General features: G+C 45.9%; 3 protein-coding genes across 5 annotated transcripts; all 3 read right to left on the bottom strand.

The window, feature by feature from the left end:
• Positions 1-1,719: 1,719 nt before the first annotated feature.
• On the bottom strand, positions 1,720-6,175 carry LOC112878135 (putative lipase ROG1). 2 transcript variants are annotated; one of them, XM_025942553.1, is made up of 10 exons: positions 5,684-6,175; positions 4,746-4,813; positions 4,546-4,616; positions 4,085-4,345; positions 3,267-3,427; positions 3,123-3,178; positions 2,961-3,013; positions 2,765-2,900; positions 2,300-2,397; positions 1,720-2,129 (listed from the first exon to the last, which is right to left on the bottom strand). In XM_025942553.1, the coding sequence occupies exons 1-10, from the start codon at positions 5,905-5,907 to the stop codon at positions 2,058-2,060; spliced, it is 1,200 nt and encodes a 399-aa protein (XP_025798338.1). In that variant the 5' UTR covers positions 5,908-6,175; the 3' UTR covers positions 1,720-2,057. The 2 variants fall into 2 exon arrangements, with proteins under 2 accessions (XP_025798338.1, XP_025798339.1); XM_025942554.1 differs by having other exon boundaries at positions 2,765-2,888; positions 5,684-5,907.
• A 407-nt stretch (positions 6,176-6,582) lies between these two features.
• On the bottom strand, positions 6,583-9,819 carry LOC112878137 (E3 ubiquitin-protein ligase FANCL). 2 transcript variants are annotated; one of them, XM_025942555.1, is made up of 11 exons: positions 9,641-9,819; positions 9,431-9,507; positions 9,084-9,162; positions 8,889-8,963; positions 8,662-8,776; positions 8,518-8,575; positions 8,379-8,450; positions 7,913-8,049; positions 7,693-7,816; positions 7,499-7,591; positions 6,583-7,373 (listed from the first exon to the last, which is right to left on the bottom strand). In XM_025942555.1, the coding sequence occupies exons 1-10, from the start codon at positions 9,779-9,781 to the stop codon at positions 7,519-7,521; spliced, it is 951 nt and encodes a 316-aa protein (XP_025798340.1). In that variant the 5' UTR covers positions 9,782-9,819; the 3' UTR covers positions 6,583-7,373; positions 7,499-7,518. The 2 variants fall into 2 exon arrangements, with proteins under 2 accessions (XP_025798340.1, XP_025798341.1); XM_025942556.1 differs by having other exon boundaries at positions 6,583-7,334.
• An 828-nt stretch (positions 9,820-10,647) lies between these two features.
• LOC112875572 (homeotic protein knotted-1) lies at positions 10,648-17,762 on the bottom strand. Its single transcript, XM_025939454.1, has 5 exons — positions 17,218-17,762; positions 16,889-17,011; positions 16,617-16,761; positions 11,731-11,963; positions 10,648-11,096 (listed from the first exon to the last, which is right to left on the bottom strand). The coding sequence occupies exons 1-5, from the start codon at positions 17,578-17,580 to the stop codon at positions 10,896-10,898; spliced, it is 1,065 nt and encodes a 354-aa protein (XP_025795239.1). The 5' UTR covers positions 17,581-17,762; the 3' UTR covers positions 10,648-10,895.
• Positions 17,763-20,173: the final 2,411 nt, after the last annotated feature.

Raw genomic sequence — 20,173 nt, 5'->3', positions numbered from 1 at the left:
GCTGGCGTGCCTATATATCGAGCAGAGGGTGCTACAGCGCCAGCATGCTCACGTTCACATGGGCAGGGGTTCCTTGTGGCTGTGGCGTTGGGAATCAATGAGAGAGAGAGAGAGAGAGAGAGAGAGAGGCAGCCGGGGCAGGAGGTGATGTACAGCAGCGTACAAAGGATCAGGCCATTGAATGCGTCTGAATCCTGTGACCATAAAGACTTCCGCCGGCCATTGCTTCCGGCTGTCCGGCAGCAGCGAGCACAAAAGCTGGAGGGGAGAGAGAGAGAGGCGGCAGCGGCCGCGGCAGGCCGAGGAGGTGGCGCCGACGCCGCCGAGATAGGCGGCAAGGCAAAAATGACGCGAGCCTTGCACGCTTGGGGGGCACGGATTGCTGAGGTCCTTTGACGAAGCATCGCTCCATGAAAAAAGGAAAATAATGCATTTTTGGTGGTACACACTAAAGCAGTGTGTGTGAACTGTGAGCCCTGAGGCTGAGAGAGAGAGAGAGAAGCAGGGGAAATGCAAGCGAGAGCCTTTACATGGAACTAGGCTTGCAGCCAAAAGAAGGCTCCCGGTTCATGTCCTGTGCAGATTCTCCCCCTGCGGAAAGGGATCACAGAGAGGTCCAAGAATTCAAGAGACAGCTGAATGGCACTGGAGAATGAAAGAAGCTAGTAGTAGTAGTGTGGGGCTTGACACTTGCTGCTACACCCCTCACCCTGATGACCTCTGAATTTCTGATGGCTGCTACTCGAGTAGCCATGTGAAAAAAAAAATCCTTTCTTCTCCAAAGGTCTTGCTTCATTTTTACATTCTTTTTTTGAATTCTGCATCCGAGCAATACCACTAGTCATTACCATTGCTTTATGCGGGTGACCAGTCAAATGCAGGTAGCCAAGAACAAACGTTGCTGCGCTGGGGTGTGCGATGCTCATCGCAGCGTGCAACAGATAGAGAATTAAAAGAGGTTCAGGTCGTCAAGCTGAGCAACCTGCTACAGCACTACCAGCAGCAGCGAGGCGATGCCGCGTGATATCACGCGGCAGGAAGTCAACAGCCGTAATTCTCGCCAAGTCTCCACGCACGGGTTCTCTGTTCGAGAGCCGAAGCCCAGAGCAGTCAGCAGGTTCGTTTTATTGCACTGCTGCATGGTGTTGGATGATGGTGTTGTGTGGTCACAAGATTACAAGAGATGGTGTTGTGTGGTCCGGCACTGCTGGAGAAGTGGTTCACAGAGAGAGAGAGAGAGAGAGAGAGAGAGAGAGAGAGAGAGAGAGAGAGAGAGAGAGAGAGAGAGAGAGAGAGAGAGAGAGAGAGAGAGAGAGAGAGAGAGAGAGAGAGAGAGAGAGAGGGAGGAATCTGGAATAACTGGGCCGGCCGCTTGATTTCTGCGGCCTCTCTGCTCTCCTCTTTTTTTGGTGGGCTGATCACCCAGAAACGAGATCTTCTCTGGGCCGATCAACTTCGTTTGCTCCGATTACTTCACCCACCATGTCAGAAGTTGAGGTGTATGCTGTACACTAGCAACTACTGTAAGTCTGTAACCTAATGGATTGCTATTATTAGCCGATGACTACAGATGATTTACGCTCTGTCTTTCGGAATGGAGTAGAAAAGGATATTTGACACATCAATGGGAGGAGAGAAAAGGATTTTTGACGCAACATGTCTTTCAATTTTTTTTTGACGCATCAGTCTGTTGGATAAGCAAAGGCACAACAAATTTCATAGCGTTTGGGTAGATCAAGCTGACCTGCAGCATAAGCAAAATATGAAACATTTTTTTGCAGCATGTACAACTGAGATTCTGACTGAATGCTGGAAAAGAAGAGCTAATACAACTGAGATTCTGACCTAAAGTCTGGAAAAATAAGAGAGGAGAACCTAGGCGGCCCAAAATTTGGAGGAAGCGTAGAGACCCAATACACTTTCTTTACAATGGGTTCTACTGCTTTCGGTATATCTCTAATCCTTTTCTTGAGGACACGGATATTTTTCACGTGTTCCTACTCGACCGGAGTTCATCTAGATAAGGAAGAATCTGGCACCACCTTAGTGCACGCATCTTAATAAATAAAATGGTCGATCATGTGAAAGATCACATCAGCGCCATCTGAGTTCAAGAAATAGGTCTTGACCTGTAACACAATAGAAACGGGAACAATGGATCAGTGTTCAGACAACGACTAATTTATCTTTCTCCTTTTAACACAAAAGAAATGGAGATTGTGACAAGTGCATCCATGAGTGAGGAGTACAAATATATAAAAAAAAAGGTGACATGAAGAATGAGAAAAATAACACATACCTGAATTGTGCTATGGGCAAAAAACCTCTGTCTACTTTTCTTGAAGCTAACATCTACCCTTTCCCATGGAAGTCTATTAAGACCTTTGAGCATAACTTCTGAAAAAGAAGAAGAATTTGGTTAAGAGAAAAGAATCTCAATAATCATAAATACACAAGACAACCAATGTAGCAAATACAAAAGAAGATTCAGTGCCACTGTAAACATTTTTTTTAAAAAAATTGCAATTCAAACATTCAGTGATCCCTAAAGTAGTCACGAAGATAAATGACATAAAAATAGTCATGCAAATAAACGAAAAAGGTTTCATATATTTTCTCAAGGAAGTCCTTTGCAAATGAACACCGATGAAGTTATCATAGTTATATCACTCAATTTCTATTCTTATTCTCAAAGAAGAAACTATTGCAGACGAAGGTGCAATTTCTTCGTCATTCTAAAATGTGAGAGAACTTTGTACCATACCTTCCATTTCACTCGTAGTTTTTGCCTGATAAATCATCGCATCTGAAAAATCAACATCCTGAACCTTCGGTTCCTCCACATAAACAATGTGTGGATATCTACCATCGTTTATAAAACTTTTGCGCTGATGCAAAGACTTTTTCAGAAATAGGAAACATGTTTAAAAATCCAAATGAGCTTATGGTGAATATATTACCTCAGGAAGCTCATGCTGACGACGTATTGAAGATGTCCTCCAGCCAACGATAACTAATTTGTCAGTCAAGGATATCCTTTTTGTAGTTCATAGTTAGCAAATATATAAACTAAAACGGTTTATATGATCTGAAAATTGAGAGCATTTATGCAACAAGGATACAATCACTGCAGACATTGGAGTAAACAACACGACGCTTGAAAGAGCGAAGAGCTGACCTGCAGCATAAGCAAAATATGAAACATGTTGCAACAACAGGACTAACGTCCCTTTTGTCAAACAGGTCGAATAATTTTCATTGCATACATGAAGTGGAGACCACCATAATCAGTAACCATCTGTAGAAGGAGCGGTGGTTTCTCATCTTCTATATCTTTCAGGAAAAGATGTTTTCCACTTTTCCCAGCAATCCAAGACATACGATATGCCATCTTTTCCAATTTGTTGGAACCACGTAGAATTGGCATCTGCTAGAGGAAATCAAGAATCGAGTCACTAAATGTGTACATCATTCATGACTGCAACAGATGCAGCCGTGAAACCCAGTAGGTGCTGTACTCCCTGACCTGTCACCAAGTACAGGCCATCTTAGATACTTTCAATTTTGAGGCTACAACATAAAAAAGCTATTATCTTTACTAGTAGCAATAAAAAATATCATGACTGATACAATATTACCAAAAACCATAGTTAAAAGTTTGCATTTGGGACTGAAAAATTCAAAGAAAGACTTACATTAGGTGACAAAGGGAGAAGGTAAAGATGGTATGAATATGATGAAATAAGCACGTGCGTTTAGTACAACAGAGCAATCATAACTCATAAGAGCAAAATAAAGAAAATGAGAATATTTTTTTTGTAGCACCTACAGGCACAAATTCATTATAAAGAAAGTTATGCATCTAACTATTGTAACTAATTACCTTTCTTTATAAAACTCAGTTTATAACATCACCAGTGTAAAAGCTACTAATAATATATCTTTTTTTCTTGAAAAGAACTAATAATATATCCTATGAAAGCAACAGGGGTCATCAGAAGTTTCACAAAAATAAGTAGGATTCTGAGAAAGTAATTCAAAATCAAACCCAAGATCAACGGTGGTAAAAGCCTTTTAACGTAACTTGTTTGTGTGATCTTGTACCGAGGTGTGGTGTTGCAAAGGTGATGAAGTTAATAGGCTCCAAACCAGCAATTTTGCCTCCAGAACTATGCTGGTTACTATGATAGTCAATGGCATGCTTCTCACACTCTTCATGAGAATCTTTTTGTGTCTCTCTCTCATATAATAGTGCAATAGCATATCTCGCGATCAGTCCACCCAATGAATGTCCAACAAACGAAATCTTGCGAAGCTCTGGTCTACTCTCAACAACAGTGGTCACCTTCATCACACATAAAAGTAACAGTTAATTCAAAGGACATGTGGAAGAAAACAATATGTCCTGATGATGATATTGGATAACATTGTTAATAATGAAAGAAAAGGGCAGAAAATATCCATCAATACAGCTCATAGATCATTCATAATTTTTATTAGGTTCATAACCTGATATGCTTTCAATGTTAGTTCATCAATACTTACCTCCTCTGCCAATCTTCTTCCCATCACATCAATTCCATCAAAGGTTCGAGCTGCTGTATTGCACCCACTGCCTGCGCCACCCAATAAAAATTCCGACTTAGCCAAGTGAAGCAGTATGAATGAACAGAAGGGTGCTAGTGTGGATGTTGAACAATTTTTGGGGATTTAGTAGAGAACTGTCTGTATGTTGTTTAACTTACAGTGAACAACCACATCTTCTGGGTGTTTCTTGATGAAGTGTTTTGCTGCAAACCGCCAGTTTTCTGCACTGCATAGTTGAAAGGACACATGTTTGTAAAAGGTGTAACCGGGTGTCACCTAACAATGATATGTTAAAATCGCTGAAGTTAACTTGTCCAGTTGGAATATAATAAGGTGAAGTGGAGATTTTATCCCGTCAGTAGGTGCCTTCACCATTGCGAATTTGCATTGTATTTGCATCCCAACAGCTTGCCGGCATTGCATATGGATGCTGTGAACCTCACCAGTACTCTGGCAGGCTGTTTGGGTGCCCCGAGGGGAATGTGCCAACATGACAGGCTCATACTGTCATTCAATGACTACATATAAAGGAAATTTATTCCCATTTCTTAGGAAAGGAATATTGTATATGTACCGTAGTCCTTGAATGACGGTTTTAGACCTATAGCTGCAACGTTCATGTTACTGAACAGTGAATCAGTGATTCCTCGTGTCCTCATGGATTTGGGTCTGCAGCTAACCAATTCACATCACTATCATTAGAGTAAGCCAAGCGTATATTGCAAGGCAACCAAATTTGGTCGACTACTTGCGGATGCAGATGTTCACTACCACTGACACTGAAGCTTCGAGTAGATCATAGCAGAGTTCCAGGACGTGAGTGTAAAACAGGACCAATGATCAGCACCAGAATTGCTTCAGTACGAAAACTATGGTAGCTACTGACTGCTATCAGCCCTCCGTGCTACTAGACTGCACCCAGAACACTCTCCTAAAATCCTCAATTTTGGCTGGGAACTTAAAGCTACCAACCCGGTTCGCGCGAATCGCTTGATGGATACAGCTTCTGTTAGCAGCGGAGGACAAGCAGAAGAATAAAGAAAAAAAAGGAAGGAAACGATAAAAGGCAGAGGAGAGGCAGAAAGAGAGAGATCACCTCCCGACGATCCCATTGACCGTGACGACCAGATGCGAGGGCGTCGGCCTGGTGCCCCCCTCCTCAGCGCCGGCGGCCGACGTGCCCTCATCCTCGCCCGCGGCGGAGACCGTGAAGCATCCCGGCCGCGGGAGGCACGCCGACCACAGCCGCCGCCCGCGTCCCCGCCCCAGCCGCTGCCTCCCCTGCCTCTCCTCGTCCCCGCCCTCCCCGCCGCTCGCCATTTTCCCCTCCCTCTGACTCGACCGTGGGCGCTGGGGGCTCGGATCCTTTTTTTTATAGGCGCGCGCTTGGATTCTGGAAGCCGACCAGAGTACCAGACCAAAGACTTGGAGCAGGTCTGCCGCGGCTGCGAGCGCGAGGCGTGGCGCGAGGGCGAGGAGAATTCAACCGCCTCTTCCTGCTCCCCGCACAGCGACTGAGCGAGCGGCTTGGCTTGCTCCGCGGGGATTGTCTGCTAGCGGCGCCTCCCCGTCGTCCCCTGCAGCACTCTGCAGCAGGTGACCTGTGTGGGCCGTGTCCCTTCTTCTAGTGGCCACTCGACCGCTCGGACGCTTTCCCTTTTGGGGGTGCTTCCCTTTTGCCCGCGATGCGGGCCGGCGGCGGTTCATGGATGCGCCGCCGTCGTCGTGTCATCGCACCAGCGACGGAGACGGATCTGGGAAGCACGTCCTTTGTTACGCGTAGACATGCAGCAATATATGGAAAGACCTGCAGGCTAGGCGCACTAGACCCATGTGCTCATCCGCTTTCCATCCACGCTTGCTGCATTTTCACGCACGGCATTTCCATAACCGGGTTACTATCTAAAATTCCAAATACAGTCACCTGACAGTAGTTACAACTTACAACTTGCAAGGCAGAACTGAGCAGCAGCGCAACGTGACCACGGAGGCGGAGGAGGATTCAGTGACGCAGCGTAACTGGCGCTAAACGAGAGAAACAAACACTGCAGCAATGGTACTGTAGCAGCAGCTGTAGCAAAACACTTTTGCACGGGTACTGTTCGACACTGTAGCTCGAGTACTGATCTAGCCGTTGATCTTAGGATGAACGGCTTTCAGGGGATGGTAAGTTACCGCTACAGTACTTGGTACTTAGGGGCTGTTTGGATGGCTGCTTTAGACGCCACACCGCGCCTAAGGTGCGGCGGTCGATTTGGCCGCCACACCTATGGCGCGAAATGTGTGGCGTGGCGTGGCGTCTTAGGCAGGCATCCAAACAGCTCTGGCTGTTCCACCACACGGAGGGGGCACTGTGACTGTGACTCATCAGCCGTTGGCGTCGTTCCTTCCAATCATCTCGAATAATTGGCAGGTATCACCATCGGCCGCAGGAGCACATGCCACACACGCACACCTGATTGGTTGGTAAGCGACCATGACCGCGACCGTCCAGGGCTAATGAGTAAGGATTACAAAATACAGAAACAGGCACGGCAAATGCAGGCCACAGAGTCATAAACGAGGAACCGCCGTTCCAAATCTAGAAGGGCGTGTGTTCCAGAACAGAGGGGCGACGTTGAAACCGGTTCTGACTGACCGATTAGGCTGGTAAACCGGTAAACTCCCTATCTTTTCTCACTTTTGTTCTCTTCTCTAGAAGGGGGCGGCAATTTCGACCTCCTTGCAGCTCCGCGCCCCGGCCAAACCTGACGAATGCATCCACGTAACTAACGGTCTAGAGCTTTCTGAAAGAAATTTCAAAGTAAGAGGCATGATGCGTGTTTGAAGGTGACACTACGCCATGCGACATGTGAACGGAACCAAAACTGTAATCTTAAAATGGGGTCATGATGAGAGGCGCCGGCCTGACCTTGTAAACGCTGACCAAGTTTAGCGGTCGGCGACCTTGACGGCAACGGGGTCGCTGCAGTAGGGGCAGTTCCCGAACAGGACATCGAAGGACCTGCCAGCACGAGCAAATAACAGAGGCCTCATGAGAAAAGACAACCACATGATCCAACACAGCAAAGCAAAGCATCGCTCTGGGGGTTCATTCGCACGTACTGCCTCGTCGTGGTGATGGAGCGGAGCCAGTCCCGCAGGCAGACGGAATGGAAGGCTCTGCTGCAGCTGGGGTTCTCGCACGTGTAGTCGGTCGCGCACCCGCTGTGTGCCCCGAGCTCGTCATCTGGATCGAAGGAGCGAAGAAGCGAGAACTGCTGTGATCAGGATTCAGGGACGATGCTACAGGAGGAAGGGGTTGCGTACAGGTAAATCTGCTCACCGACTGGCAGGTGCTTGGCATAGCATATACCGCACTCAGCTTGCTCGTCATCTTTGACGCTACTGACTGAAGGTGGTGCAGGCAGCGCAAAATCCAAGACGCCCGCCAAGTTTTCATGAAATTTCTTCTTTGTGTCCCTGATAGTGTAAAAGCATCAGTAAGCATATATCACACTAGGGAAATTTCGATTACCCATTCCTAGTCTACTAGTAGCTAGTATAAACCAATATCTCTGTTTTACAGGAAACAGTTATTCATGCAACAGAGTTCAAATTTGGCGCATGTTACCTTCGCAAACTCAGTGAAGATAATTAAATGTAAAGAAAACACAATAATACATGGGAGAAGATACCGGATGTTTGGCACATGTTGCCTTTGCAAGTTCAATTAAAACATTTGAATAAAACAAAATACAATACTACATTCTTAATTAAGAATGGGCACAATGTGATGCATGTGAACATACCATCTTTTGCGATTTTTTCTCCAATTCATGATGAGCCGATCAAATTTGCCATCTGGACCCAAGAAGCGACACCTGAAAAAATGGTGATGCATGATCAACCATGGTTGGCTTGGAATAGAGTCTTGAAAACTGGCCTTACTTTGGTAAGGAGCTGGGCTTGCGTGGGTCAACATGTAGTAAAATATAGCAATCGTCACCTGGTGATATCAGGCAACATATGGTAATTTAATCAAAGATAAATAATAGCAAGCAACTGTTACTTCCAAAGTAACAAGGAAAATACCTAAAGCTAAAAGGCGTTGGGACATAGCATAGGTTGGCTTTGTTGCATCAACCACCCAAAGGACCTTATCAATCTCATCCATTATAGACCAAAACTCTTGTAACATCTTCAAGTGCTGGTTGTGTCAACCAAATAAGATAGCACAGAACAGCATCACAATGTAAAAGGTAATCCCAGTGAATAGGATGCCCATGTGATTTAAGGAATAAGAAAAGAAGTGCACCAACCTCTTGAAACTGGCAAATAACATCTTTCAGTTTTGAGCTATTCGACCAGTGTATTTTCGGGAGGTAAGGTACTTCCTGTTAAATGAGGCAAGTTAAATCATATGGCATGCACTATCATTCTGGAGTTCCTGCCATTGCACAGTTTTTTTAAAAAAAACATTCTTAGTTTACGGAAATACAGGGTTGGAGACTGACCGCAGCGATTGAAGGGGGACTTGCAGGATAGCCCATGGGCAGTGTGATCTCCAGTAAATGAATCCGTCCCTTCTCATCCCTGGCAGATACATCATAAGCCATAATTTCGTATAATAGAGTCGAATTAGACAAATTTTCAAACCAACGTTGCTACACTTGCAGCTGCTGCCTCTGAAACAACCTTTTTAGAACAACTATCAATTTGACAAACTTCAGTATGTAATTCATGCGCTAGCCTCAGCTCAAAGGCGATACTTATTCCTCCAAACAATCCATGCAGTAAATATATATAGATAGTAATAACTGCTTAATGCCGACTGGCTGCAAAATAGAGGAATCCTCCTTACACGACGCGGAAGGTGAGACAGGACACCCCATCATCCCCTGTGGCGTTCACCACCCGCTCCCACCCGATCTCTTCGATCTGCACGCGCGAACGCCCAAAGCGAAAACGAACGCGATGTCAGCACCTCCGCACATGGGAAAAGAGAGGCGCCAAAAAACGATTTCCTCGTGGGTTCTGTCGGCGCAGGCATTTCGTCGAGCGGCTGGCGCACCTGAGCGAACACGGAGCTGTAGAATGCGGCCGGCCGCCGCGGCGGTGGCCCCGCTTCCGCCTGCGCATCCGTGTAGGCCTCCTCGCCCGCCCGCGCTTGCGACGTCGCGGGCGCCCGCGAGAGCGTGGCCGGCAGCTCCATTCCTCGAACCGCCGCCAGCGCCAAGGACGGCGAGCTCGGTTCCACTTTCCAATCAACAAAACTGGCGGTGGAGCCACATGAAAAGTGGCGCGGACTGGCGGCTCACGCCAGGCCCAGCACCGGCCCATAGCACCGAGCCGACGGCGCAGTTTTTTTCTCGAAAGCTGAATCAAAAGGGCCTGCGGTCCACGAACGAGCCCATCTCGGTACGCTCATCATGCACGGCCCAGTTCACTAGAGGGGGGCACCGCCGCCGCCTCCCGGAAACCCAACCAATGCACCGAGGGCACCGCCCGCCGCCCTTGCGAGTTGCCACGGTTCGTGACCTTTCTCCACCGCGACGGAGGACGGAGCTGCGGAGGCGACGCTCCCCGTCTTTGCCCACCGGCCGGCGGCACCGCCCGATCGCGTAATTCGTAAGTACGCCTGCTTGTGCTCAATCCTCCGCTTCCTTTCCTTGATGCGTAGGTTCTGGTGGTGCTGCCCAGATTGAATTGCATGGCGCGTGTAGAATCGTGGGAATTTGGGATCTTAGCTCTCTATGAAAAATAAATCACACCGCTGAAGCGATCAACGACAAAAACGTTGTAGATTCAAACCAAACGTGATCCATGGTGTTAAGGCTGAGCACGTCTTGAGAGAACTGCAGAAAGGCTGTGGCACGCCAGTTTATGCTCTACCGGTGAAAAAACAAATGTACCACATAACTTTTAGATACTAGAACTTGACTGTCTTCGAATTAAAATGCACAAGCAGAAATGATGAAACCGGAGCAGTACTATCAGTATCAGATTAGACAGGAACTAGCTAGATCATGCAAATTATTCAAACATGTAGCAATCAGTGATCCATCTTTAGGTCACGCATACAACCACACAAAAGCAAAAGCACACCACCACAATGTGGAGTAGGACCTAAAGCAATGTTCATGCCTGTAAGCATAGGGCACAGATAGAGTAGTAGCAATTGCAACAAAATAGCTAAGCATGGCCTCCTTACAGCTCATGCATGCGGCACACAACATTAGATAGCTAGCCAAGTCTTCAGTACTTCTGACACTTGGAACCATTAGTGTTTAGCTAGGTAGTGGTGTGAAATGGAAGCGATAGTGGCGCTAGCCGAGCCGGTACAGCCCGCCGTCGTTGATGAAGTGTCCGTCCATGTAGAAGGCCCCAGTTGTGTGGTACCCATCCATCATCAGGTGGTGCATCTCCTCAGACGGCTTCCAGTGGCGCTTCCGCTGGTTGATGAACCAGTTGTTGATCTGCTTCAGGTCAAGCCCAGTTGACTCCGCCAAGGCCACTTTCTGAGTCTCCTGCTCGAGTAAATGAGGAGTTAATTTGCGTCCTCAGAAAATATAAAAAAGATTGTTCAACACATATGTTGGAATAGTGACAGGTCAACATAAAGGCTATGTCATGTATAAAGCATCTCATCAACTGAAGAGTGAAAGCTCCTAGAATTAATTTTTGTTCACTGTAAACCCTGAACATGAAAAGAAGTTACATTTGGATCCTCACACTTGTACAGGTAGTCAATATATACTTCAGTCCTTAGGCAGTTCCCATTTGAAATCGGTGGGAACTCATTTTATTTGTACCTGACTACCTGAGTGAAGGTTCATCTTCAGAAAAAAAAAATAGATGCTTAACTTTAATGCCATTTAACAACGTTGTGAAAGTATCAGAAATTCAGAATGACTTAAATCAGATGAATAATATGTTTAATTAACAGTCACTCATCAACATTAGACTTCAGCATATTTGGATCCACATATCAATGCTGATATGCAAATTAGGAAATAACTGGGATTTGCTAAATCGGTTTGATGTATATCAGTGAAGTGCTTATATTGAATTTAATTGGCCATAAAAACTGCCAGTAGACTATTGCTTCTAAGTCATGCATTGCCCTCAAGAATTAAAATCAAAGCATAAAAAGAAACGTACTGAGGGGTAAGGCCATTTGTAGTGCAGATCCCACCAGCTAAGGAGCTGCTGGCGAGCCTCCTTAGGGAGCTTCCCTTTCTTCTTCTTCTTTGACAGTTCTTGCTTGAGCGAACTAAGATAACCACTGTACTTCTTCAGGAGATGGTGCTTGAGCTCTTGGTCTACACCATGTGCATCAACTTCAGGGAGCTCTGTCTCTCCTCCACTACCTTCTTGATCCTCCTCGGAAGAACCTTCAAGCATAACATATGGAACTGTTAGCCATGATGAAATAAGTGATCAAGCGGCATCCATACTCAGATTGTAAAACATGTAGCTCCCACAGGTACTCAGAACAAAAATACATCTTCAATACATGCAAGACAATGAACACTAGTTTCTTTATGCTGTAGTTAAACAAAACCAGAGAACACAATTATAACTTTATGGATGTGAAGTGTCATGCCACAAGATAAAGTAGCACTCCAATCTGCAACTATATATAAAAAAACATCATCCAACTCCCACACGACTTCGGTCTTGGGAAATTTGGAAGTTTCATTGATATTGTTTTTTTAGGACAATAGCAGGTGCTCTGCCTTTTCCTTAAAATAAAGTAGCAAATATGTCCAGGTAAAGCCTAGACAAATTGCCAGCAAGAGGAGCTACATATTCAGGAGCCGGCTGATTGATATTGTCCACCTATCTATCACCTTCAGCATATCCATTGAAGTGCATACATTTTGTGCACAGCAACTTTTTAGTTTGTGAACTAGTGCATTTCAAAGCAAATCTAAAAGTTATTGTTGTTTCCCCAATTACTAATGTGTTTATGTCATATTTTGATCTTTTTTATACAGTGCATAAAAGAGTTATATTGCAATTATGTATGCACCCACTTGTGTTTTCTGAAGTCCCCAAATGTGTACATATGCTTTCTTTTTCATATGCATATTTAACGATTGTGTTACGAATAGGTGCAAATGCGCCCATCTACACTTATTTTTTGCCAATTATCTACCAGCATCTTGATGACAATCTATCAGGAAGTGTTGTAAAAATAATCAACAGACCTCAGGTTAAAGGCTTGAAATAAAATGTTTGCCTATAAGAGCATTAACAAAAAAAAAAGGGAAAATGAGTTATCAAAACCACCCTTCAAACCGCCTAGGGGGTTATTTAGACGGTTTTGAATAGTTCAGGGTGTTCAATGCCCGGTTTTATAGTTTAGGGGGTTAAGTAGATGAACCCTAATACATCAGAGGGTTATGTAGACTTTTTCCTTGTTCTAAAGCTCATTTGGGCATGAAGCAGCAAAGACAAGCTAGCCACACCATGTGTTTTAAGAGTAACAATGGTGAATTATGAACTTGAAAATGGATTGGTAAGGTTATTAGGGGACATATCTACTGTAGAACACTGCTAGCTTTTTAATGGATCAGATGATGGTTACCCTTGTGCAATATAGTATATGTGTACCTTGTGCTAGTCAATCTTAATTTTACTTTCCACACCCAAAGGGGTCGAGCACGGTTTGTCTTTTGTGTGGATGCTACTGTTCCAGACTATTTAGCCTAGAAAGTCAGGAGAAAAATTTGAGCAGCAGAACCTTCCTAAGCTGCATTAGTAGGTCTTAATTTGCTCCAGAAAACCAACTGATTTTATTTCAAAAAGAAAACCAACTGATGAGCATATATACATATATTTGCGTAAAAGAAACAAATATGTCGCATGTGTGCATCCTGACAGAAGTAAAAAATATTTCATTTTTGAAAAATAGCTTTTGACCACATGATGCCCATTTTTCTTAAAGTTATTTAGGACAGACAGCAGTCAGATGTCGCAACTGGAATAGTAAACAACCACAAAGATTTAATAATTGATCAAGAAAAACATCTCCAAATGTGTGCAATTGTCTTTAAGACAAAGAAAGAAACAACTATTTGTTCAGTAAAACACATTGCCAGCCAATTAGGGTGTAGTACCCCATGAAATTATTTTGGGGTATTACTAGTTCACAACACAAGAACTTTGTGGGAAACTTTGATGGCCTTTTTGGAAATGAGAAAAACAAAAAAGAAACCGGGTGTGTTGTTGGTGCTGTTACATCAATCTGAAAACCGACCATAAATAGAAATATGGACAGAAACTCAAGTTGTTGAGTTTTGATGCAAGAATAGGAAATAGAAATGTACACAGAAACTCCAGTAGAGCAGTAATGATGCAACCAGATATAGAAAGGATTTCAAGACACAAGGGAACTCGACGTAACACTTTCATGTTAGTTTTACTAAAGTAACCTATGAAATAGTCTTGCTGTAGAAATCCTTAGGTTCCATTAATTCTAAATGTTTTGACATTGATAGATCTAAATCCCTTTATTTCTTTTTTTCTTGTTTGCAAGAGAGATAATATCAAATAAATAAACTATTAAAGCCAATGAAGAACAAGAAAAATTTGGACCAATTTATACATGCATTAGTGGGTGGAAAATAAAAAAAAATGCAGAGCTCAGGAAGGTATACAGGATAAAGAACTCTTATCACAATATCATATGTGATACTGAACATTCAGGTAAATAAAATAAGAATGCATGAAATTAGAACAACAACAGCCAAACTAATGAGAAACAGGTCAGTGTGTAACACTGTACTTAACAGTGAGCATAGAACCTCAAAAGGGAAAACAAAAACTGGAACCAACACGTTCAGCAATGAAGCATTGTGCAATGAGATGCAAATGGTCATCCAAGAAAATTCTAAATGACAGAGAGACAGATGGAAAAGCCAGCTAGTAAATTCATCTTCTTTTTTCTCCAGACGCATTGTCTTTTCCACTGGCATTCCAATGTAAAATCAGTCAGCTCTTTTTTATCCTTTCGTTTGTATTTTGTTCGCTTCTAGTATCTTTTTGGGTCTTCCTCGAGACAAAGGGGAACTCGTGATATGTCTGTCCCTTTGCTTTTGCATGGCCTTGAAAGAACTCATGCAGGCAAGAATCTTGGGGTACAGATGCAACATCAGTCAGAAAAAAGCAGTGTTATTTTGCGATTAATTCAATATGTGGTGTTTGATATTTCCATTAACTGACAGAAGTGATTTTGCTTAGTGAAAGAACACAAGAGGTCGGTCTACCAAGGTCAAAGAACAGGTGAAGCTGTGAAGAAATATGAGTTGACAGCTGAAAAATACAGACGCAGTTGAACTTGGACTCGCCTCGGAAAGCATCCAATGTCCTTTGACCACCATTATTTATGAGAGAGAATGCACGGGGAGAAGTCTGTCACAAAATACAGGGACATGTCTAGGTAGTAGAGATGGTAGACGCATATATAATATAAAGATCACACATCCATTGCTGGAGAGATCTCACATCAAATAATGGGGGCTGTGCATGGACTTGCCTAACTGTTTCTATGGTTCTCGAGGCACACAGACCATTTTGTCCACTGCACCGGTCAGAACACAAAAAACCGGGCCAGATACATAATGCTGCTCCATGAATGAAGCTATTCATTGCTTTGCAGTGTTTTTGCCCTGAGCTTGTGAGGCCTTGATTAATAATAACTCTTAGGGCAGTAGCACTATCCATGCTTCTTCTAAATCAGATGGCAGCTTCTCACCTACATGTATCATGTGCTCCAGCAATGAAGTGATTGTGTGTTGTTATGGTACCAGCAGTGCTGCAGTGCCCAAGTGAACACTCTGGACCTGCGAGGAACAGTGGTAGTACGAGTAGTTACTGTATCCTCGTGATAGGTCATTAGAAAGGCTCTGCCCTGGATCGTGTCGTTCAACTGATATGCGCATTTTAAAATTAGTAAAGACTAAGAAGCAGACGGGCAGATCTGTGTCCTGTGTTGGGAATGCATCGATGATGCAGCCATGCACATCTGGAAGACCACACCACACACAACAAGAGATTCTAGGACAACAGGTAGCTTCATTTCTTGAGGGGGAGAAAGATGACAAGAATGTTGTGGTCTGGCCTTCTGGCTACTAGCTTGCGTGACAGATGGGGGATGACTCTCTCTCTCTCTCTCTCTCTCTCTCTCTCTCTCTCTCTCTCTCTCTCTCATAGCAATACTACGTGGGTGTACTTGTTTCACTGACATACGGCAGTGAGACTCCTCGGCCATGAACTGTTGCTTGCACGATGCACAGTACCGTGCCCCTTCCCCAAACCCTAGAACAAAGGAAGGGCTCCGTAATTCCCTCAGGTTTCCCATCATGGGAAAAGATGGGTGCCTGAACCAGGAACTACTCGCAGTCACATGCACATATTCCATTGGAAATGGAATCCATGGAGGACGAACACGGCATCCATGACAGCAGCCAACGGAGTAAATATCAGATCAGCTAAAGCCAGGGAGATCTTGGGGACCCTTATCCTAATCGCGGCGCAGGATTGCAGCGGAAAGAAGGGATGGGCCGGATGGAATATGTGAAAAGAATCAGAGCTCCTATCTGTGCTAGATCGAGCTGCGCTGCCGCACATGTGTGAGGACTGAGGACTATTCCTTTCCAGCAGGAGCAAAGATCAATGGAAGCCTGAGGGAAGAATCTCACAGATGCATGGCCAGGAACAGCAACCAGGGAGAAGAATCTTGTGGAAACCCCTTTGTTAGGAATGCTGCCACACTAAAACATCAGAGGCACGGACATGTCATTCATGGGCAGCTAGCCATACTCAGACATGCATGCGTAACAAGATGCTCTTAAAAAGGCAACTATGCAGATGCCAAACCGCTGGTAAATCACAACATTTCTGTTCTTTTTTTAAGACGCAAATCAGCAGCATACGCTCAAGCAAGACCAAGACAGCAGGCAAGAAGACGAACAAAAGGGAGGAGCAGGAGCAGGCAACCGATTCAGAAAGAGCAGCGCGCAGCGAAGAAATCTCTATACCAGAGGAAAGGATATTGCGCAGCGATCTGCCGGAGATGGAGAGCGAGCTGAGCTGCGACTCCACCCTCCGCATGAACTCCATCGCCTCCTGCAGCGGCCTCGTCAGCTCCTCCCTGAACTTAACCAGCATCTCATGGTATGCCTCCTGCACAGAATAACCGAGTTGAAAGCAAGGACGTATGCCACCGTGAGTGAATAAGCCTTGAGAGCAAAGACAGACGCGTTCGTTCTCTGAAGAGAAATCGTTTGTTACTAGCTGTTGTATGGCTCACCATGAACTGATCCAGCTCCGGCTCCGTCGCGGCGCCGAGCCCACCGAGCGCCGTGCGCTGACGGGCCTCCAGCTCCTGCGCCATCGCCGTCAGCCTCGCCGACACCTCCGGCGGCGCCCCCACCTGCAAGCACCCACGGCCAAAAGTTCTGAACACTAGATGCACATGTCTACATGAGCAGCGTGCATAAACTATAGCATGCTATGGAAAAGCAAGCAGAAAGTTTGCATGTGCCATGCTTGACATCAGATGTAGGAGAAACTTCTCGAGCAGAACCGGAAGCAGCAGCAGCGCTACTGTTAAACTGTTACTAGTACAGCTAGTCTTGCCTTCTGGCACTCGAGGTAGGCCGCGAGGAGCGAGTAGTAGTGCGGGTGGGAGATGATCTTGGCCTTGATGGCCTCGACGTCGCCGGCGTAGAGCGATGATGACGAGGGCTCCTTCGCCTTGATGCACGCGTCGAGGAGGCTGCCGCCGTTGGCAAGCTGCAGCACCGGGTTGCCACCAGCGCCGCTGTTCACGGTGGCAGCCGTGTTCAGGGTGAGCGGCAGGCCGGCTCTCGGCGGTGGCTGCGGCGGCGGAGCGACGACGGCGCTGAGGGAGGATCCCCACGGGTGGTGGTGATGGTGGTGGTGCTGGCCGTGGCCGTGGCCGCTTGCGCCAACTCCGAAGTGGTGGGTGATCTCCTCCATGGGAGTGGGCGGATCTCCAGTGAAGTAGTGGTGCAGCGATCGAGCTCGTCCGCGCACTGTCTCCGCGAGCTCCTGCGCAAAAGGGGGTGGCCTGGAGATGAGATGAAGTTCTTGGGGCGAGGGAAAGAGGAAAAGGGTTTGGGGCTTGTGGGAGGAGAGGGAAAGGAGGGTGCCTGGAGGTATGTCCTCTCTCTCTATGCTATCATTAGAGAGAAGGGAGGGACCGAGGGAGGGAGGGAGATATACAGGAAGGAAAAGGCTGGAAGCCAATGCACCTGCCTTTGGAGAGACAGTGCAGTAGTGTAGAGTGGTGTTTGTGGGGGGCTTCTTTTTCAGGTCAAATCAAAGGCTTGGAGTGGCTTTCTAGGGAATTTCTAGCTTGTGTGGACGGAGACGAAGCTGGATGCGTCTCCTTTTTTTCCATTATATAAAAACCTCGGGTGCATTCAAAACCACCATGATCTCTTCTTGGATTAGTATTGAAATCTCCTGTTTATTTGATAGGGGTGAAAATTTTACTAGGACGGGGAGTAGGAGTTTAGGGATAACTCAAATCGCATATTATGCTGGTATAATCGGGTGAGTTTTACGCTTTAGGTGGAAAATCAATGTGTATCCGTAGGTCGTTGTAACTTGTGATTCAATTTTTCATACACAAGCTCGCCAACCAAACAATGGATATAATCTCCACTAATCTCCTTAATTTCCATCGCAAGCCAAACAAGAGCTATTATAAAACCTATATAAATTGCTTTTAAAACCTATATAAATTGCTTTTATCAACTCTCAGCTCTAAATTTCTATATGTCTTCCTATTGCTTGCCAAACGAGCTGCTGGAAACAAAAGAAATTTCGCAACCACTAATGGGGCTCTTTATCAAGCAACTGATCATTTTCAGCTCCTTTAGAAAATGCATTTTCTTCACCCACAAATCCTTCTAATAAGCTCTCCAGTCTGCTTCTTGTTATGTTGTGGAAGTTTGGCAACAAAGTGTCTCACACGCAATCTTTGGTGAACACGACAGTACCTTTCAGTCTCCTCCATAGCACTCAGCATTCCAATATGCCTAGCATCCGATATGATAGAAACTTCGCGACGCTGCCCGATTACATCTTCTCAAACTAGTAACTAGGTGTGGTGAGGAATTTCCAAACACGACTTTCCTCGTCCACTAGAGCAAAGCCTTTGGCCCTCGCCACCCGTCGCAATATAGCTGCCAGCATAGCACCTTTGTATGCACCGGCCGAGAATGCACCAACAAGGGATGATCGGCCTGCCTAAAGGCCTCAATGTATTGTCCAAAGCACCAGAGCACGATCAAACATCATCAGGGCAACATTACCTATTTGATCTCATTTGTATCCATCTATGTTTAGCTACGCATCAGTTTGTATCATTTGGATATTTGTATCCATACGATCTCATTTAAATTAAGGTACCAACCAACCTCCAAGGCAGGGGGAGGAACTCAGAACAAAAATTTTAGCTCGTCTATGTCCACGGAACCGCGCCTACAATACATACTGCCAAGTTGTTATGTCCACAGAACCGCGCCTACGGAAATAGTACAGTTTTAAAAGCATTTTAAAAATAGCAAAATATAACTCCGATCCAAGTGGCACCTTGAGCTTGAAAGCCCGGGTGGAAGACTGGAAGTGTAGCCTGCCCGTTCCTGACGGGCCTTGCGCTTTGAAGCAGGTGGTTGGAGGCGATCTCAGAGAATCCCACGTCCGCTCGGCGAGCCTCGGCAGGAGGTATGGGAGGCGAGTATGGTATTTCGCACCCGAAAACCAGGGGCAGAGCAGCGCAGGGCGCCAGTGGAGTGGAGCCGCGGAGGGGACAGAATATAACGTCGGAGGAGGAGGAAGGAAGGCTAGCCGCGTAGCTGCACGCGCCGGGCGGCCAGAGTGGCCGCTATGCCATTAATCCAGTGTCCGGGCGAGCTCGTCAGCTCGAGCTGGAAGCTGCTGTGCTAGTGACCAGGCATCGCCGTAGGCGGTAGCTAGGCAGCTACCTAGCTCGCGGGTGCTAGCTCGACGAGAGGTGTCGCGGTGGTAGACGAGTGTAGCCAAGCCAAGCCCTGCGCTGCGACGCGAGCGAGCGAGCGAGCACATGCAGCGGAGAGGGCAGGGGCAGGCGCACGCATGTGGGTGGGTTCCTGGCGGCCCTCGTGGTCTTGCGGAATTGGGTCCGAGCGCCATGCTTGTACCAGTGACCTACTGTTTACTGCTTGTTTCTAATCATGCCTCTCTCTCTCTCTCTCCCTCTCCCTCTCCCTCTCCCTCTCTCCCTCTCAAGTCTGTCTCATGGACATGGACACCTATGCCTTTCGACAGGTTAGTAGTGCAGCAGCGCACCATCTGTCGAACTTTTGTTCAGGGTTGATGTGGCTAAAACGAAAACGGGAGCGTCGGGAGAGAATGTAAAGAGCTAAAACCTTTAACCTTAAATTTCCGTTGTGTTTTCTCAACGGCAACATCTTTCTTGATTTTGTTTTTCAGAATTATTTGCCGAGTGAAAAACGGTTACCTTCGTTGAAAACCGTTGGTTGAAGATTCTTGATTGCTAATTTATTTTTCTCTGGTGATTTTT

The sequence above is a fragment of the Panicum hallii genome, chromosome 9, assembly GCF_002211085.1.
Source record: "Panicum hallii strain FIL2 chromosome 9, PHallii_v3.1, whole genome shotgun sequence".
Taxonomy (NCBI): domain Eukaryota; kingdom Viridiplantae; phylum Streptophyta; class Magnoliopsida; order Poales; family Poaceae; genus Panicum; species Panicum hallii.
The sequence above is the reverse complement of the archived record's forward strand: the minus strand, read 5'-3'. Positions and strand labels throughout refer to the sequence as shown.